At 34.2% G+C, this 13,778-nt stretch overlaps 2 protein-coding genes across 2 annotated transcripts; one reads left to right on the top strand and one right to left on the bottom strand.

Annotated features, from left to right (window-relative positions):
• Nucleotides 1-849: 849 nt before the first annotated feature.
• LOC140181310 (uncharacterized) lies at nt 850-1,495 on the bottom strand. The gene is made up of 2 exons (XM_072224847.1): nt 1,280-1,495; nt 850-1,161 (listed from the first exon to the last, which is right to left on the bottom strand). Exons 1-2 carry the CDS (start codon nt 1,493-1,495, stop codon nt 850-852), a joined length of 528 nt encoding a protein of 175 aa, XP_072080948.1.
• A 4,937-nt stretch (nt 1,496-6,432) lies between these two features.
• Nucleotides 6,433-12,219, top strand: LOC112770795 (uncharacterized). The gene is made up of 13 exons (XM_025815201.3): nt 6,433-6,981; nt 7,342-7,454; nt 7,541-7,597; nt 7,719-7,814; nt 7,912-7,982; nt 8,489-8,531; nt 9,114-9,194; nt 9,289-9,348; nt 9,500-9,550; nt 9,830-9,927; nt 10,031-10,079; nt 10,991-11,035; nt 11,524-12,219. The coding sequence occupies exons 1-13, from the start codon at nt 6,627-6,629 to the stop codon at nt 11,962-11,964; spliced, it is 1,560 nt and encodes a 519-aa protein (XP_025670986.1). The 5' UTR covers nt 6,433-6,626; the 3' UTR covers nt 11,965-12,219.
• Nucleotides 12,220-13,778: the final 1,559 nt, after the last annotated feature.

The following is a 13,778-nucleotide window of genomic DNA, read 5'->3' as shown; positions in this document are numbered from 1 at the left end:
AATAGTCAAAATCCTAATCGTGTTTCCATAGGACCTCTTGAAGAAGATGCTAACACACTCGAGGAGGAGGCCAATGCGTATCTAGTAGATGATCCGGATGACGAGGATGACGATGAGGAGGATGAGATAGAGGAGTTCGATGAGGATGAGGAATCCCGTAATGATGGTATTATGTTGTGTATTTTACTTTACATGTTCGATAAGTTATTCATTTTGTGTTCATAAATGGTAAATCCATGTGATTTGAGTAAATGATATGTGGTATCTCTGTTGGTTTGATTATATAATGTTATATATTTAATTGTTTTTATTAAATTGTATGCAGGTCAGGCACACACTTCGGATGACAAAGGCAAAGGTTACAATCTGAGGATTGATCCGCCACGTCGCAGCACTAATCGCTACACTCCATCTGTATTCAAGAAGGCCACCAAAAAATGCAAGAACTTTGTGAAGGATGTAAAGTGGGCAATGAGAAAGTAGTTGTGGTGTAATAAACTTACTTATGTATTCATGATGTGGACTATGTATATATGTATTAATGAACTTATTTATGCATCAACGATCTCGTATCAAATTAACTAATTTGGACAAAGGAGGATCATATTATATAATGCTACAGATGGAGAATAATACTTTCTTGTCATAGTTTATAATGCTACATAGACCAGATCATGTTAACTCGGTATGAGAATTCATGTCATATTATACAATGTTACATAATTCATAATTTGTTAACTCAATTGGACAACTCATGGCATACTATATAATGCTACATATAAAAGATCATCTTAGAATGTGAATCTACTGAGCATCTGTGCCGACATTCGCACCACCTGACTGACGGCATCAGCTACGGTTGTGTCCCTCAGCTCCACATAGCCTACATTGCCTAGGCTGACGTAATATTCGCGTGTCCATCTCATTCAAGAAGTGCGTCATTCTGGGGCGACCTTTCGCCACGCGTCTGAGGAACGGATTTGGCATGAACCGAGGTCCGTTGTAAGCAGGCCATGTAGTAGGATTACCTAGTGGCCTAAACCTTGCTCGGTACACCCTTTGAACTTGGTCCATCTTATACACATCATGTACATACACTTGCCAATCCAGTCGCTGGTTGACACAACATGCGAACACATGTCGACACGGGATCTGGTCCACCTAGAACTCACCACAGTCCACAGTCACATCGAAGGCCACGTAGGTCGACTGCAAACTCCAGTCCACTTGGCATCTCACGCACCTCAAAGACCTCATTCTGCCGGTCAAAGCAACTAACCTGTATGTTTCTTGATGCAAGTTGGTTTGCATGCAACTTTGAGGTCACGACATCAGAAAACACATGCCCGGCATTAATCCGGGCTTCCGCCTCTGTTCTTTTTCGGGTGAACAACTCATTAAGCCTGTAGAATGTTACCTTCACAAGGGCAGTAACGGGGAGATTGCGTGCACCCTTCAATACTGAATTGATGCATTCCACTAGATTCGTCGTCATATGCCCCCATCGATATCCACCATCAAAGGCCAACGCGTACTATTCGCGGGAGATTCGGTTTAACCAGTTAGTGTAGGCCTCGCCCCGTTCTCGTAAATGCTGGTAGCGTACTTCATACTCCCGCACCGTCCTCGAATATCCTGCAGGATAAAAAGAAACAAACGAAAAAAAAGAGGTAAATACACTTATTTAAGGTAACTCCGTTAGTAAATTAATTAGCTTTACTGATCGTTACCTATGTTGACGATCAGTTTCTGTAAGTACGGCGCCTTGAATTTTCTCAGAAAATTTGACTCTATATGCTTGATGCAAAACATATGAAAAGCTCTAGGAGGTGACCAAGCACCGTTACTCCTTTCCACAGCTGCATTTATGGATTCGTGACGGTCGGATATCAGTCCCACACCATCCCGAGTGACAACATGCTGACGAAGGTTACTAAGGAAAAAGTGCCACGCATCAGAAGTTTCTCCCTCCACAATAGCAAACGCAATTGGGACGATATTGTTGTTGCCATCCTGTGAAACTGCCACTAGTAGACAACCCTTGTACTTCCCGTACAAGTGAGTCCCATCTACCTGCACAACTGGCTTACAATGTCTGAATGCTCTAATGCAGGGGGAATAACTCCAAAAGACCCGATGCAATACCCGAACATCAGTCACCAGGTCATCGCCTTGATATGCAGGCATAGTCTCAAAATGAACAACAGCCGACGGCTCCTTATGATACATGGCCTCAAACCATATAGGCAAGGCTTCGTATGATGCTTTCCAGCCTCCAAATATTTTTTCTACTGCCTTTTGCTTAGCCAACCATGCTTTCCGATAACTAACGGTATAGTTGAACTTTGATTATACCTCTGCTATAACCGATTTTACCTTTAAGGCGGGGTCAGCCTCAACCAACGGCTTTATTGCTTCTGCAATTGTGGTTGTATCCAGCTTTGAATGATCCTGAGAAATTGTGGCTCTGGTACATGTGTGACTGCCATTATACCTCCTTATAACCCAATAGTACTTTCGGCTGATCATGCTAACTCGGATAAGCCAGTCACACCCTGACCCATACTGTGTACACTTCGCATAAAATGTCAACGGCTCAGACTCATACACCCGATAGTCTACGCTTCTTCGTATGGTGTACTCTTTTCTCGCCTTAATAACAGCTTCCTTGGAACTGAATTCCATCCCAACAACAAATTCACCATCTGCGATAAAAGAAATTTCTACCAGAACAGCCATACAAAAAATATTTAATACACAAATATTTAAACATCGAAAATATAAGTAAATCAATTTTTCCTGCATCAATTATGTTTTAAATCCAAATTATTTGTATTTAACTAATTTACTTATTTACTAACAAATGCGTATTTATTTTCAAGTAATATACTAACAGCTATTAATTTATATTTAACGAATTCACTAGTTTACTATTATTTCACAAATAAATTCTAATTTATATTAATCTAATTTACTAATTTACTAATAAATACTAATTTATATTTAATTAACTTCCTAAATTACCTCAGAAATACTAACTGATATTTAAGTAATTTACTAATTTATATATAAATTCTAATTTATATTCAACTAATTCAATAACTCCCTAAAAATTTTACTTTCTTAAACTTAAATACACAAGCAGGTAAACAAAAATAAATACTAATCGAGTATATTTTCACACTTCACTTAGCTAGTTGGTCCAACTATCAAAATTAATTATTAAAAAATTTTAATCCATTTTATAAATACGGAGAATTACGTACCTGCACCGATATAATTCGGAAACTTCGGAACATGCATGGCTTCCAAATCCAAAACTCGCATGAATGATGGCTCCTCAAACGGCACTTCATTTGTCAGTGCATTTGCCACATCTGACACATCCGGAGTCTTAGGTCCATCACCTTGATCTTCATCTCCATCTGGACCAACAACTTCGTAGTTGCTTTCGAACTCTTCTTCATTTTCACTATTGTAATCTTCCCGTAGAATATTCCGGTCGGCCTCAGATTGCTCAAACTCAACATACAACTCGATGAACACGAGTTGACTCCGATTTTCAATATACATTGAAAACATCTCTTGCATGCTCGCTTCGTCCGTTACATATTTGGTTTGAAACTGGACGAATCCACTAAACACTTGTACAGGATATCTATATAGAATGCAGGCTATTCTTCTTGCCCTCTCAAAATGAATCTTTTCACAGATCACACCTTTGAGCTCTTCAAATGAGATTGTGAAAGGAATCACAATATCTAACGGATTTTCACAAACAAATGTTACTCCTTCAGATGTTTGTAACAAAATCTGACCAAAATAATATACCTTCAATACAACTCTGTCATTCATTACTCTCGTTCACATAAACAAAATAAAAAACTTGAGAACTAGATTCTTAGCAATTATGCCAGGTAAAGAAGAAACAGAGAAACAAAAAACCAGAGGAAAGAACCGTTGAAGAAGGAGAAGAAGGCGCAAATAGGGGCTCACCACCATTCAGACACTTTTATTTAACATCACCAACATATCGGACCCTGCGATTAGGGTTACATCATTCAAAAATATTATAGAATAACGAAATCGCACCCTCCGATTTCTTAAACCACATTCAAAAGAAAATTATACCCTCCTATTAACTCGGAGGGTCCGATTAGCATCTTCAGAAAAAACAAAATTCCATCCTCTCCAAATCGGATCCACCGATTTGTTTAGCCAAAGCTGAAATTCAAACAAGTTGCACCGTCCGAGTTCATATACCTGACACTAACTAAAAAATTGCCCCACATAATGGTATGGAACTCCATTACTCCATATCCGGGGAAGACACGCACCACTCTTCCATATAAAAAAAATTGAGCCGATGGAATGAACTAGTTATAATTGATTTAATTTAATAAACTAAATAAAATAAATTAAAAATACTCTAGAAAAATATTAGGCCAGCTTCATTATTAAATATAGAAATCTAATTTTAATTATATATAATAGAATAAGAAATAACAAATTAATAGATTGATAATAAAATTTTACCCAAATAAATTTGTATGCCCTAATCGTAAGTGAATACAAGTGGTCAAACAACTAATAAATAGAAATTAATCTTGCCCTAATACGTTGAAGTTTCTATTGATTCATTGTTCATTTCTTGATTATTAAACGTCCTTAAATTTGGATAATTGAATATGTTAATAGATTACCGGCCAAGTGTTTTAGTTTACCGGCAATTAGATTCGCAAACAAACTCTTTTTCAGTTTTTTAGCTAACAATAAATTTTAAAAATGTATTATAATTAATAATAATTTGCTTCTGGCAGTTGGATTTCACAAACAAATTCTCTTTTGTTTTTTTGGTTAAGTACATTTTTAAAATGTATTATTATAAGCCTTTTAACAACAACAACCATCAAATGTATTAAATCAACTTCATATAAGTGTGACAAACAGAAATTAGCAACATATGGTTTAGTTCAAATTAAACAGTATCTCTTCAAAATGATGAATGTAAAATGTATCCAAGATTGTTATTACAAACTAGTAAGATAATAAAGTAGAGAACCTACTTAATCCATAATTAGAAATCACAATCTATTTGGATGAAATGATTATTTTGCCACACTACTCATAACTATAATGGTTTAAGATTCATTATTTTATATAAAATCTCAAAATCGCGTTCGAATTATTGTATCACATTCATCAAGTTTCCTTGTAAAAAGAGTTTTGGCATAAAACAAAATACATACACATCCAATATGGCTTGGTATTTGTTCACTATTGATATTCAAACTATCTTGATTGCTCTTGGCATAGTCATATTGTTCTTCTTCATCTTCTACCAAATCCTCTATGGATTGTTCTTTTGGTACTTAGAATTAAGCCCGGAGGAATTGCGTGATATCGAAGAAGCGATCCATCGATCATATGGGGATACTCCTAATCACCATATTATTCTCTTGGAAACTCTTATCCAGAGAGATATACAAAATTCGTTGGCCATGGTGGACGACAAGGAATGTGGACCGAAACTAAGAGCTTCGAATAAGCTGCCACCATTGGTGAGCTATGGCATGCACGACACAACAAAAAGTCATTGCGACGAATGTGCCATTTGCATGGAAGATTTTGAAGATGGACAATATTGTCAAGTGTTTCCTAAGTGCAAGCACATGTATCATTCAAATTGTATAGACACTTGGTTGCAAAAGAATCCAACATGTCCCATATGTCGTAGTTGCATTGTGTAATTGTGTGTAGAACTGTAGATGATTATGATAGTTCATAGTTGTAAATAATTGTACGTACAAATTAGAGTAATTTACTAAAACAAAACAAATGAAATAAAAGTTACCAGATTATCCTAATTCTAAAATGACAATATTTTTGTCCTCAAACATTTTTGTCCTAAAAAATTATTGTGAATAATCAAATTTTTTTGCCCATTAAAAAATATATAATGGTTTCGGCTAGTTGAAACCAAATAATAATAATAATAATAATAATTTTTTATTTTTTTAAAATATCTTATTATAATAAAATTATTTAAAGATCTTGATGAATTTTTTTTGTTTAGCTTCTTTAAGTAAAACAAAAAATCTGTTATCTTTTTAGGTAAATGAATAAAATTTAAATTAGGTGATTATTATTATTATTATTATTATTATTTTCCTTTTTTGAGTGTATTCGCATTTGTTCCAAGTCCATCCATTAGCATTTTTTTTTATCTTTTTGAGAGGTTTCCAATGTTACTTGTATTTGTATTGAGAAATAGAATTTTCCTATAAATTTTTCCAAAATGAAAAGAATCGGATAAAATAAAAAAATTTAAGATTAATAATCTTTTAATTAATTTTTTTAAATTAAAAAATTAATAAAGTAAAAAGTAACATTTTTAATATCTATAAATCTCAATAACAATAAGAGGCAGACAAATTCAATGGATTAACGGATTAACCTCTCCACTATCTTTTCTCTTTCCTTGATCATTGTGCTCGCGTCACACATAAACCCTGAAAGAAACCCTAATTTCAGCCAAAATAAAAAAATTTCCCTAATTTCTATAACCATCCCCAATTCCTCCACCTCTTCTTCCTTCTCGGTCGAAGAACGCCAGAAGCTCTTCAATGGCGGAGCAGGACCACCCTCCGTTCCCCGAAACTTTCCTCTATGAAACCCTTAGTCCCATCTCTTTCTCGGCCGCCGCCGACGACGACGACAACAACAACAACGAGTCCTACTCTGTCTTCCGCAATGAGATATCCCTCTCTGAAATTCCATCCACCATTCCAGGTTCCGCTACTATCGATTTCTTCTCTCTCGACGTCGCCGAAGAGACCTGCGATCGGGACTCTCTCCCGCCGCCGATCGTCGTGGCGGAGGAGCCCAAGACGCCAGCACTCGCACCCGAGCCGAAGCTCGAGAGCAGTTGGTTTCGCGGAAACTGCAAGTTCAGGAGCCCCATGCTTCAACTGCATAAAGGTATCGGATTGATTGGGATTTTGAAGCACCAATCCATGCTGCGAAAGAATATCTATTTTGCTGTGTTAGATTCTTACTTAGTATTTGGATTTTTTTTATGTTGGTTTCAAAACAGTTAGTTTTCAGAGGAGGAAAAAGGGCGGGGCCGGGGAGGAGTTTTTATTTGAATTGTAACTTAACTAAGCATGCCATGTTTTAATGTGTTTTTGAATTTGTTTACTTTATGATTGAATATCAAAAAAATTATATTCAAATATTAGTTTTTCCCAATTTGTTTGGGGGTTGGGGGAGGCGTTATGGTTCACTATTTATCAGGATGATGGTTTTTGTAATATGTCCGGTTATGCTTGATATGTGCAGAGATAGTTGATTTTTGTGAGTTTTTGTCTCCAACATCTGAAGAGAAAGCTGCACGGGACACGGCAATAGAATCTGTGTTCGATGTTATAAAGCATATATGGCCCCATTGCCAGGTAATCATTTAGTAATTCTATCGCTTTGGTCTTGTTGTTGTTGTTGTACTGAGTTTTAATGTGGTTATAATTTATATGGCTTTCAGGTAGAAGTCTTTGGATCTTATAGGACTGGGCTGTATCTTCCGACTAGTGATATTGATGTAAGTCTTGTTGCTACCCCAATGTGGATCTATATTAATTAATAAGTTGGTGTGCGAGTAGTTTATTGATACCATTGTTATGAAATTTCTAAGTCCAGTTCATCAAATCCTTAAACTACAGGTTGTGATTTTGAAGTCAGGCTTGCCAAATCCACAGCTTGGCTTGAATGCACTTTCTAGAGCATTGTCACAAAGGAGCATGGCTAAAAAGATACAGGTCTACTCAGATTAGTTAAATAGTGATTGATGCCAAGAAACAAATAAATATTTTTTTCCCAAAATGATGTGACATTTTGTGTTTGCATTTTCTGTAGGTGATTGGAAAGGCTCGTGTACCAATTATTAAATTTGTTGAAAAGAAAAGTGGGCTTGCATTTGATGTAAGGTATTATGTTCTTCCGTTGGACTTTGAGTTTTAAAATTTGTTGATAGAGTTTATTTTCTTTATTTTTTCTTGGTTATGATATAATTATAATTTTATTGAGGATCTATGTGTCTAGTTTGTGAACACCTCATCATATATGCTGTTGGATATATAGTTTAATTTGCATGTCTTTTGCATTTGCTATTCTTCTTGATTTTTGTTTCCATCTTTGCATACAATGATTTCTAGTGTCCTACTTATGGAAAAAAACTACGGAGTAAGGAGGTGACATGATGGTTTCTATTGCCTAAATTTTGGGTAGGAATATTTCATAGGTGCTACAGACAAAGAATACCTATTAGTTATTTAGCCACATACACGTAACTTAACTTTTAACTGCTAAGTGATAATGGACTACTCATATCGCTGTTTTTTAATGTGCTTCCTTGTTATTTATTTACTTATATAGATGCATGGTTTGTGGTTTATGCCTAGTGTTTGTTTTGGATTGCCATGTTTTGTTTCAGTTTTGACCTTGACAATGGACCCAAAGCTGCCGAGTATATTCAGGTATGTTTTATTATTTCCTGCTATTTGATTTCAAGATATATTTTTTAATTTCAATTCTAGATAGCAGGGTTTATGTTGTTAGTATTTAACCTTTTAATCCATATTGACTATAGAGTATGCATTTTAATATTGACTCCTACAAGTTAACTTGTATGTGGTACATGGCATACATTTGTTTCTTCATTTTTATTAAACTATTAGGTAATATAGTTCATTTTTTTCTTGGTTTGGGCATTACAAAATCTTTTCGATGAATATATTGTATTAGCTTGGGCACTCAAGTGTGGAATGTAAGCCCTTGTGGCCAATATGTCCCTGTTTCTGCACTGTAATCTTAGAATATTAACGAATAACAAAGCCTTTGAAAGTAATTTCCATTTGGTCTTACAGGAGGCGGCTTTCAAAATTCTAAAATTCCACCTACCTGTAGTCTTCCACACACACACACACACACACAGAGATATAGAACATAAAAAAAGGGATGAAACAAAGAAGCAGATAACTTTTTCTGGAAGTTGAACATTCTGTTTGGATTGAACATGATGTATGTTCTTTGTCATGGTTGAATGCTTACATTTGCAGGAGGCAGTGGCTAGGTGGCCCCCACTTCGGCCATTATGTTTGATCTTGAAAGTGTTTTTGCAACAGAGAGAGCTAAATGAGGTGAGTTTTTCTTGTCAACTATGTTTCTTCGTCGTAATTTTTTAACAATCTGATCCCAGTCTACTTAATTGAAAGATTCTTATGAAGTATGCAGGTATATTCTGGTGGTATTGGTTCTTATGCCCTCCTTGCCATGCTGATGGCAATGCTGCGGGTCAGTGATTCTTAAATGTACTTTAACTGTTCATTTTTTGTGGATTCTTGTTTTTTCCCCTCTCCATCTCCAGTGCATTTTGATTAGTAAAACTTAAAAGCATTTATTTTCCAATGGCATGCTCTGAATCTATGACTATTGTATGTTTTAGAATCTACGCGAGACTCAAGCTTCTGCCGAGCACAATTTAGGGGTCCTTTTGGTGCGTACTTCTGATCAACAGTTCTGCTGCTGCTTCTGCTTCTGTTCCCTCTCTTTTTTTGTTTGGTTTGCCTGGCAGTTAGTGGGCTGACTGACATGTTATTTATTATCTATTTTTGTCCTCTACTTCTAGTTGTAATATTTTTAAAAAGAACTTGTGCTCTACTCTTATTTCTTACCTTTATTTTGACGTCTCCCTTTTTGGAATTTTTTGGCATTTAAGAAGTATATCAAATTTTCCATTATGATATTGTTTGTTCCTTTTTTCCTCCATACTTAGGTGCATTTTTTCGATTTCTATGGACGCAAGTTGAACACTACAGATGTTGGTGTGGCTTGTAATGGGGCAGGAATCTTTTTTTCGAAGAGTAGTAAGGGGTAATGAAAAGGAGCATGAATATGTTTGTGAATAAATGCTATTTTTAACTGCGCTATATGTTGTTTTGAAGTTATTAATTTCTCCCCTTTTTGTGTTTCCAAGGTTCTTAAACAAAGGACGGCCGTTTCTTATTGGCATTGAGGATCCACAGGTTTCTCTCAAAGATATAGATTTTACTTTGAAATTTAATATTTTCTGATGGCTGATCAAGGAAAGCAAGAAATTAAGGGCGTGTTTGTTACATTTTCATTTCAAGATTTGTGAAGTAAACTATGAACACAATAAAATGTTTTCTGCTTTCACTTCATGTTTTCACTTTTTCCTTCAATAATTCTAAAGTAGAAAATACTGAAAATGAAAACACAAACTAGAAAGACCCTAGATTTTCTTAACATGGTGCTTTCAAAATTTTCCTCCAGCATATTTTCAGAGCCATTTCAGTGTTTTTTAGAATATTTACAGAATCTATCATCTCTTCCTATAATAGAGGGGTTGGCTTTTGGTTACTTTCTTTTGGTGTCTCCTCACTCAATTTAATAATTTTTTAAGTCTGCTAATGATTTTTTTTTTTAATTTGTATTTTAACTAAAAAATTCCATGAAGAGGTTTCAAATAGAGCAGTTATATTTCAGTCACAAATACCTCTTAACCAATTTTCTAGTTGTCTTATTTATTCTAAATAATTATATATATTACATATTCCAAATTTATTAATATATTAATACACTAAGTGCCTTTTGGGATGCTAGTATGTATGAGCATGCCTACAAATGGAGAGTTTGAAAATTGGAAACTGAAGATTATCTAAGCAGAGATTATCAATATGCCGATAATTTATTTTTTTATTTTTTTTTTGGAGAGCAGAGATTATTTAGCAGTTGTATATTGACTTGTATAAATCTCTGTACTCTGCATTTTTAGCTGCAAATTACTTGCAATGTCTTTCTAGTATGCAAATTCATACATAACAAAAATGGATTGACACATTTAGTGTATCCTGAGACGTAAATTATTATCATAAGTGTAGGTGATTGACTGGAATTTTTATGCTGTCTAAATTAGGCACCGGAGAACGACATTGGAAAGAACTCCTTCAATTATTTCCAGGTTTGTTTGTTCTCTCTTAGTAAATGTTGTTTTGTATGAGTTTTTAACTTTTTATTGAAGTGTTCTTCTCCTAAGCCCTGAAGTTTGGAGAAACCAATGCAAAAAGTGTTTTCTTTATAAATGTCACGAAGTCTTTGAAATTCATTTCTAGCATAGGGAAGTTGTCATATTCTGCAAATCAGTTCATGAATTTCATATTTCTGGAAGCTGTAATTGCAGAAGAATTATATAATCCATGAGCAAGACCTTTTATTCATTCAGACATAAAAAGTTTTTAGGGCATCATATATTGTATCCTTTTTTGTGCACGTTAGCTTATAGCTTATTTGCCCCACTGGTGGGAGAACTGCATGATTCATTGTGCAATTGTTCAAAAGTTTTAAATGATTGCTAAAGTCTTGTGTTTGCTTTGTCCTGTTTCCTATTGGGCTAGAAGGGTCATCTGCATGAAAGTGAGGCTGACACAATTATATTTTTTCTTTCCACAGATTAGATCCGCATTTTCAATGGCTTACACAACTTTGACAAACACCAAGACCATCATGAACCTGGGGCCCAGCAGGAGCATTCTTGGTACTATAATTAGACCGGACTCCGTGTTGCTGGAGCGCAAAGGAGGGTTTAATGGGGATGTGACTTTCGATAGCTTGCTTCCTGGTGCCGGTGAGCCTTTGGAGGAACAATATGGAGAGCAAGATATGTTATACAATTGGCAGTTCGATTATGAAGAAGAACCGCTGCCACGGGGCAATGATGATGGTGCAGAGCCTAGCACCCGCTCTTCAACAAGGAAGAGGAAATCGTCATCTAAGGAGAAATCAAGTAAGAAGGTCAAGGAAAACGGAGAGTATAAAAAGGTCAGGAATGAGGAGAGTGGCTCGAGGAAAGAGAATGGTGATCTAAAGAAGCATAGGAGAAAACAATGGTGACAATCATTACTTAGGCAAGAGGCAAGTTGGGGTAGGTTTCTTGAAGTGTGAAAAATCACTAGAAGATGTCCAAAGGTGTTCCATTATAATTGCTGTGGAGGGTTATCTTCACTGTATCGTGATCACTTATTTTATATATAAATCGATGTTAAGAGTTGTCTTATTCCCCAATTTTGTTAGAGCAGAAACGCGAGAATAGAAGAGAAGTAGAGAACATGTTTAATTGTCAAAATAGGAATGCAATGATTTAGCTGATATTGATAGTGTTGCCTTGCTTGTCTTTCCGTCTTTCGCATGCTCCCGTTACAATTGGTTAAACAACTGATCCAAGTTCTGTTTAGTATAAGCTTGAGTCAAAAAGTGTTGGGGATTACGTATGATTCAACTGCTGCTATACAACGTTGACTAAAGTGAAGGCAGTTTTGTGTGATTTCTCCTTGATAGGAGAAATTAGCGGGGTTCGTTATCCGATGAAATTTTCACTTTTAAATAATTTTTCTCTCATATTTTCTTTTCGTCCCACTTATAAAATAAATAGTGAGAGATCACATTTTACCTTCTAAAGTAAAATTTAAAATTTAGAAAATCGAAATTTAATAAACAAATATATAACCATTTATATGTTTTGTTTGAGCATTTTATATTTTTGGAACCCGTAATTTTATGACTAAAATGTCTAAAAAATAATTTAGCGCAAGACAAAAAAAATCTGTAAAATTTAAGATTCAAGTCTAAAAAAGATTATTATATGAAAAGACATTTTAAAAATATAATTATTTATATGTCTCTTAATTTATTAATTTAACTTTTTAAAATAAATATTTAGATTTTGTTAAGTAGACAATAACTTTTGTGAACAATGTGAACAATGAACTCTAGAATTGGCCTAATAAAGTAAAAAGATACTCCACTACCAAATTATTCTCTAAACCCTAACATTAAGATAACTATCCGCATACCTAATGAATTGGGGTGTGTTTGGCAAACACGTTGAGGAGGAGAGAAGCACGTTTGAACTTCTTGAAAGCTTCACTTTTATGTTTGGCCATTTTTATTTTCCTGAACGCAGAATTGATTCTGCTTCTGAACGCACGTTCAGGAGAAGCTAAAATTTGTAGCTTCTGCGTTTCACGTTCATGGTTGCTTATTGTCTTTGGAAAATTAGGTGAAAATTTTATTTCTTTTTTACCAATCCTACCCTTCATTTTCTTCTATAAAAAGGATACCACTAACTATTACCTTCACAGTAATTCTTTATAGTTTTTCCTACTTCTTTATAGTTCTTAGTTACAATTTTTTTTTCATTAAAATAGTTCAAATTTATTTTAATCACTAGCAAATTAAATATTTTAATTTTTTATTATTTTTAATACTCATTTTCATATTTAAATTTTTATGTTTTTATTGTATTTTTTACTTATATTTTTTTATTTATATGATAAATATTTTTATATTATTTGTGTAGTGTTCTGATTTCTCATGTTATGTTTTTATAAATTTTTTTTATTATTTACTATACTATTTTTTATAGATATATTTTTTATTAAATCTTTTTTTAATTTTTGTTTAGCTTTGTTCATATAATTATTTATTTATTTTATTGTATTTCTTTTATTCATATGACAAATGTTGTTGACCTTTTTTTAAAGATATTTTTATTATTTTTTTTCATATGAATTCTTTTTTTTCTATCATTTCTTGCATTATATTTATGTTGTGTATGAAATTTTTTTATTTTTTATTTGATTTTATTCATACGAATTTTATTTACTTTTTATTGTATTTTTTTGTTCATATGATATATGTTGTTGATT

Source organism: Arachis hypogaea, chromosome 18 (assembly GCF_003086295.3).
Source record: "Arachis hypogaea cultivar Tifrunner chromosome 18, arahy.Tifrunner.gnm2.J5K5, whole genome shotgun sequence".
Taxonomy (NCBI): Eukaryota; Viridiplantae; Streptophyta; class Magnoliopsida; order Fabales; family Fabaceae; genus Arachis; species Arachis hypogaea.
The sequence above is the reverse complement of the archived record's forward strand: the minus strand, read 5'-3'. Positions and strand labels throughout refer to the sequence as shown.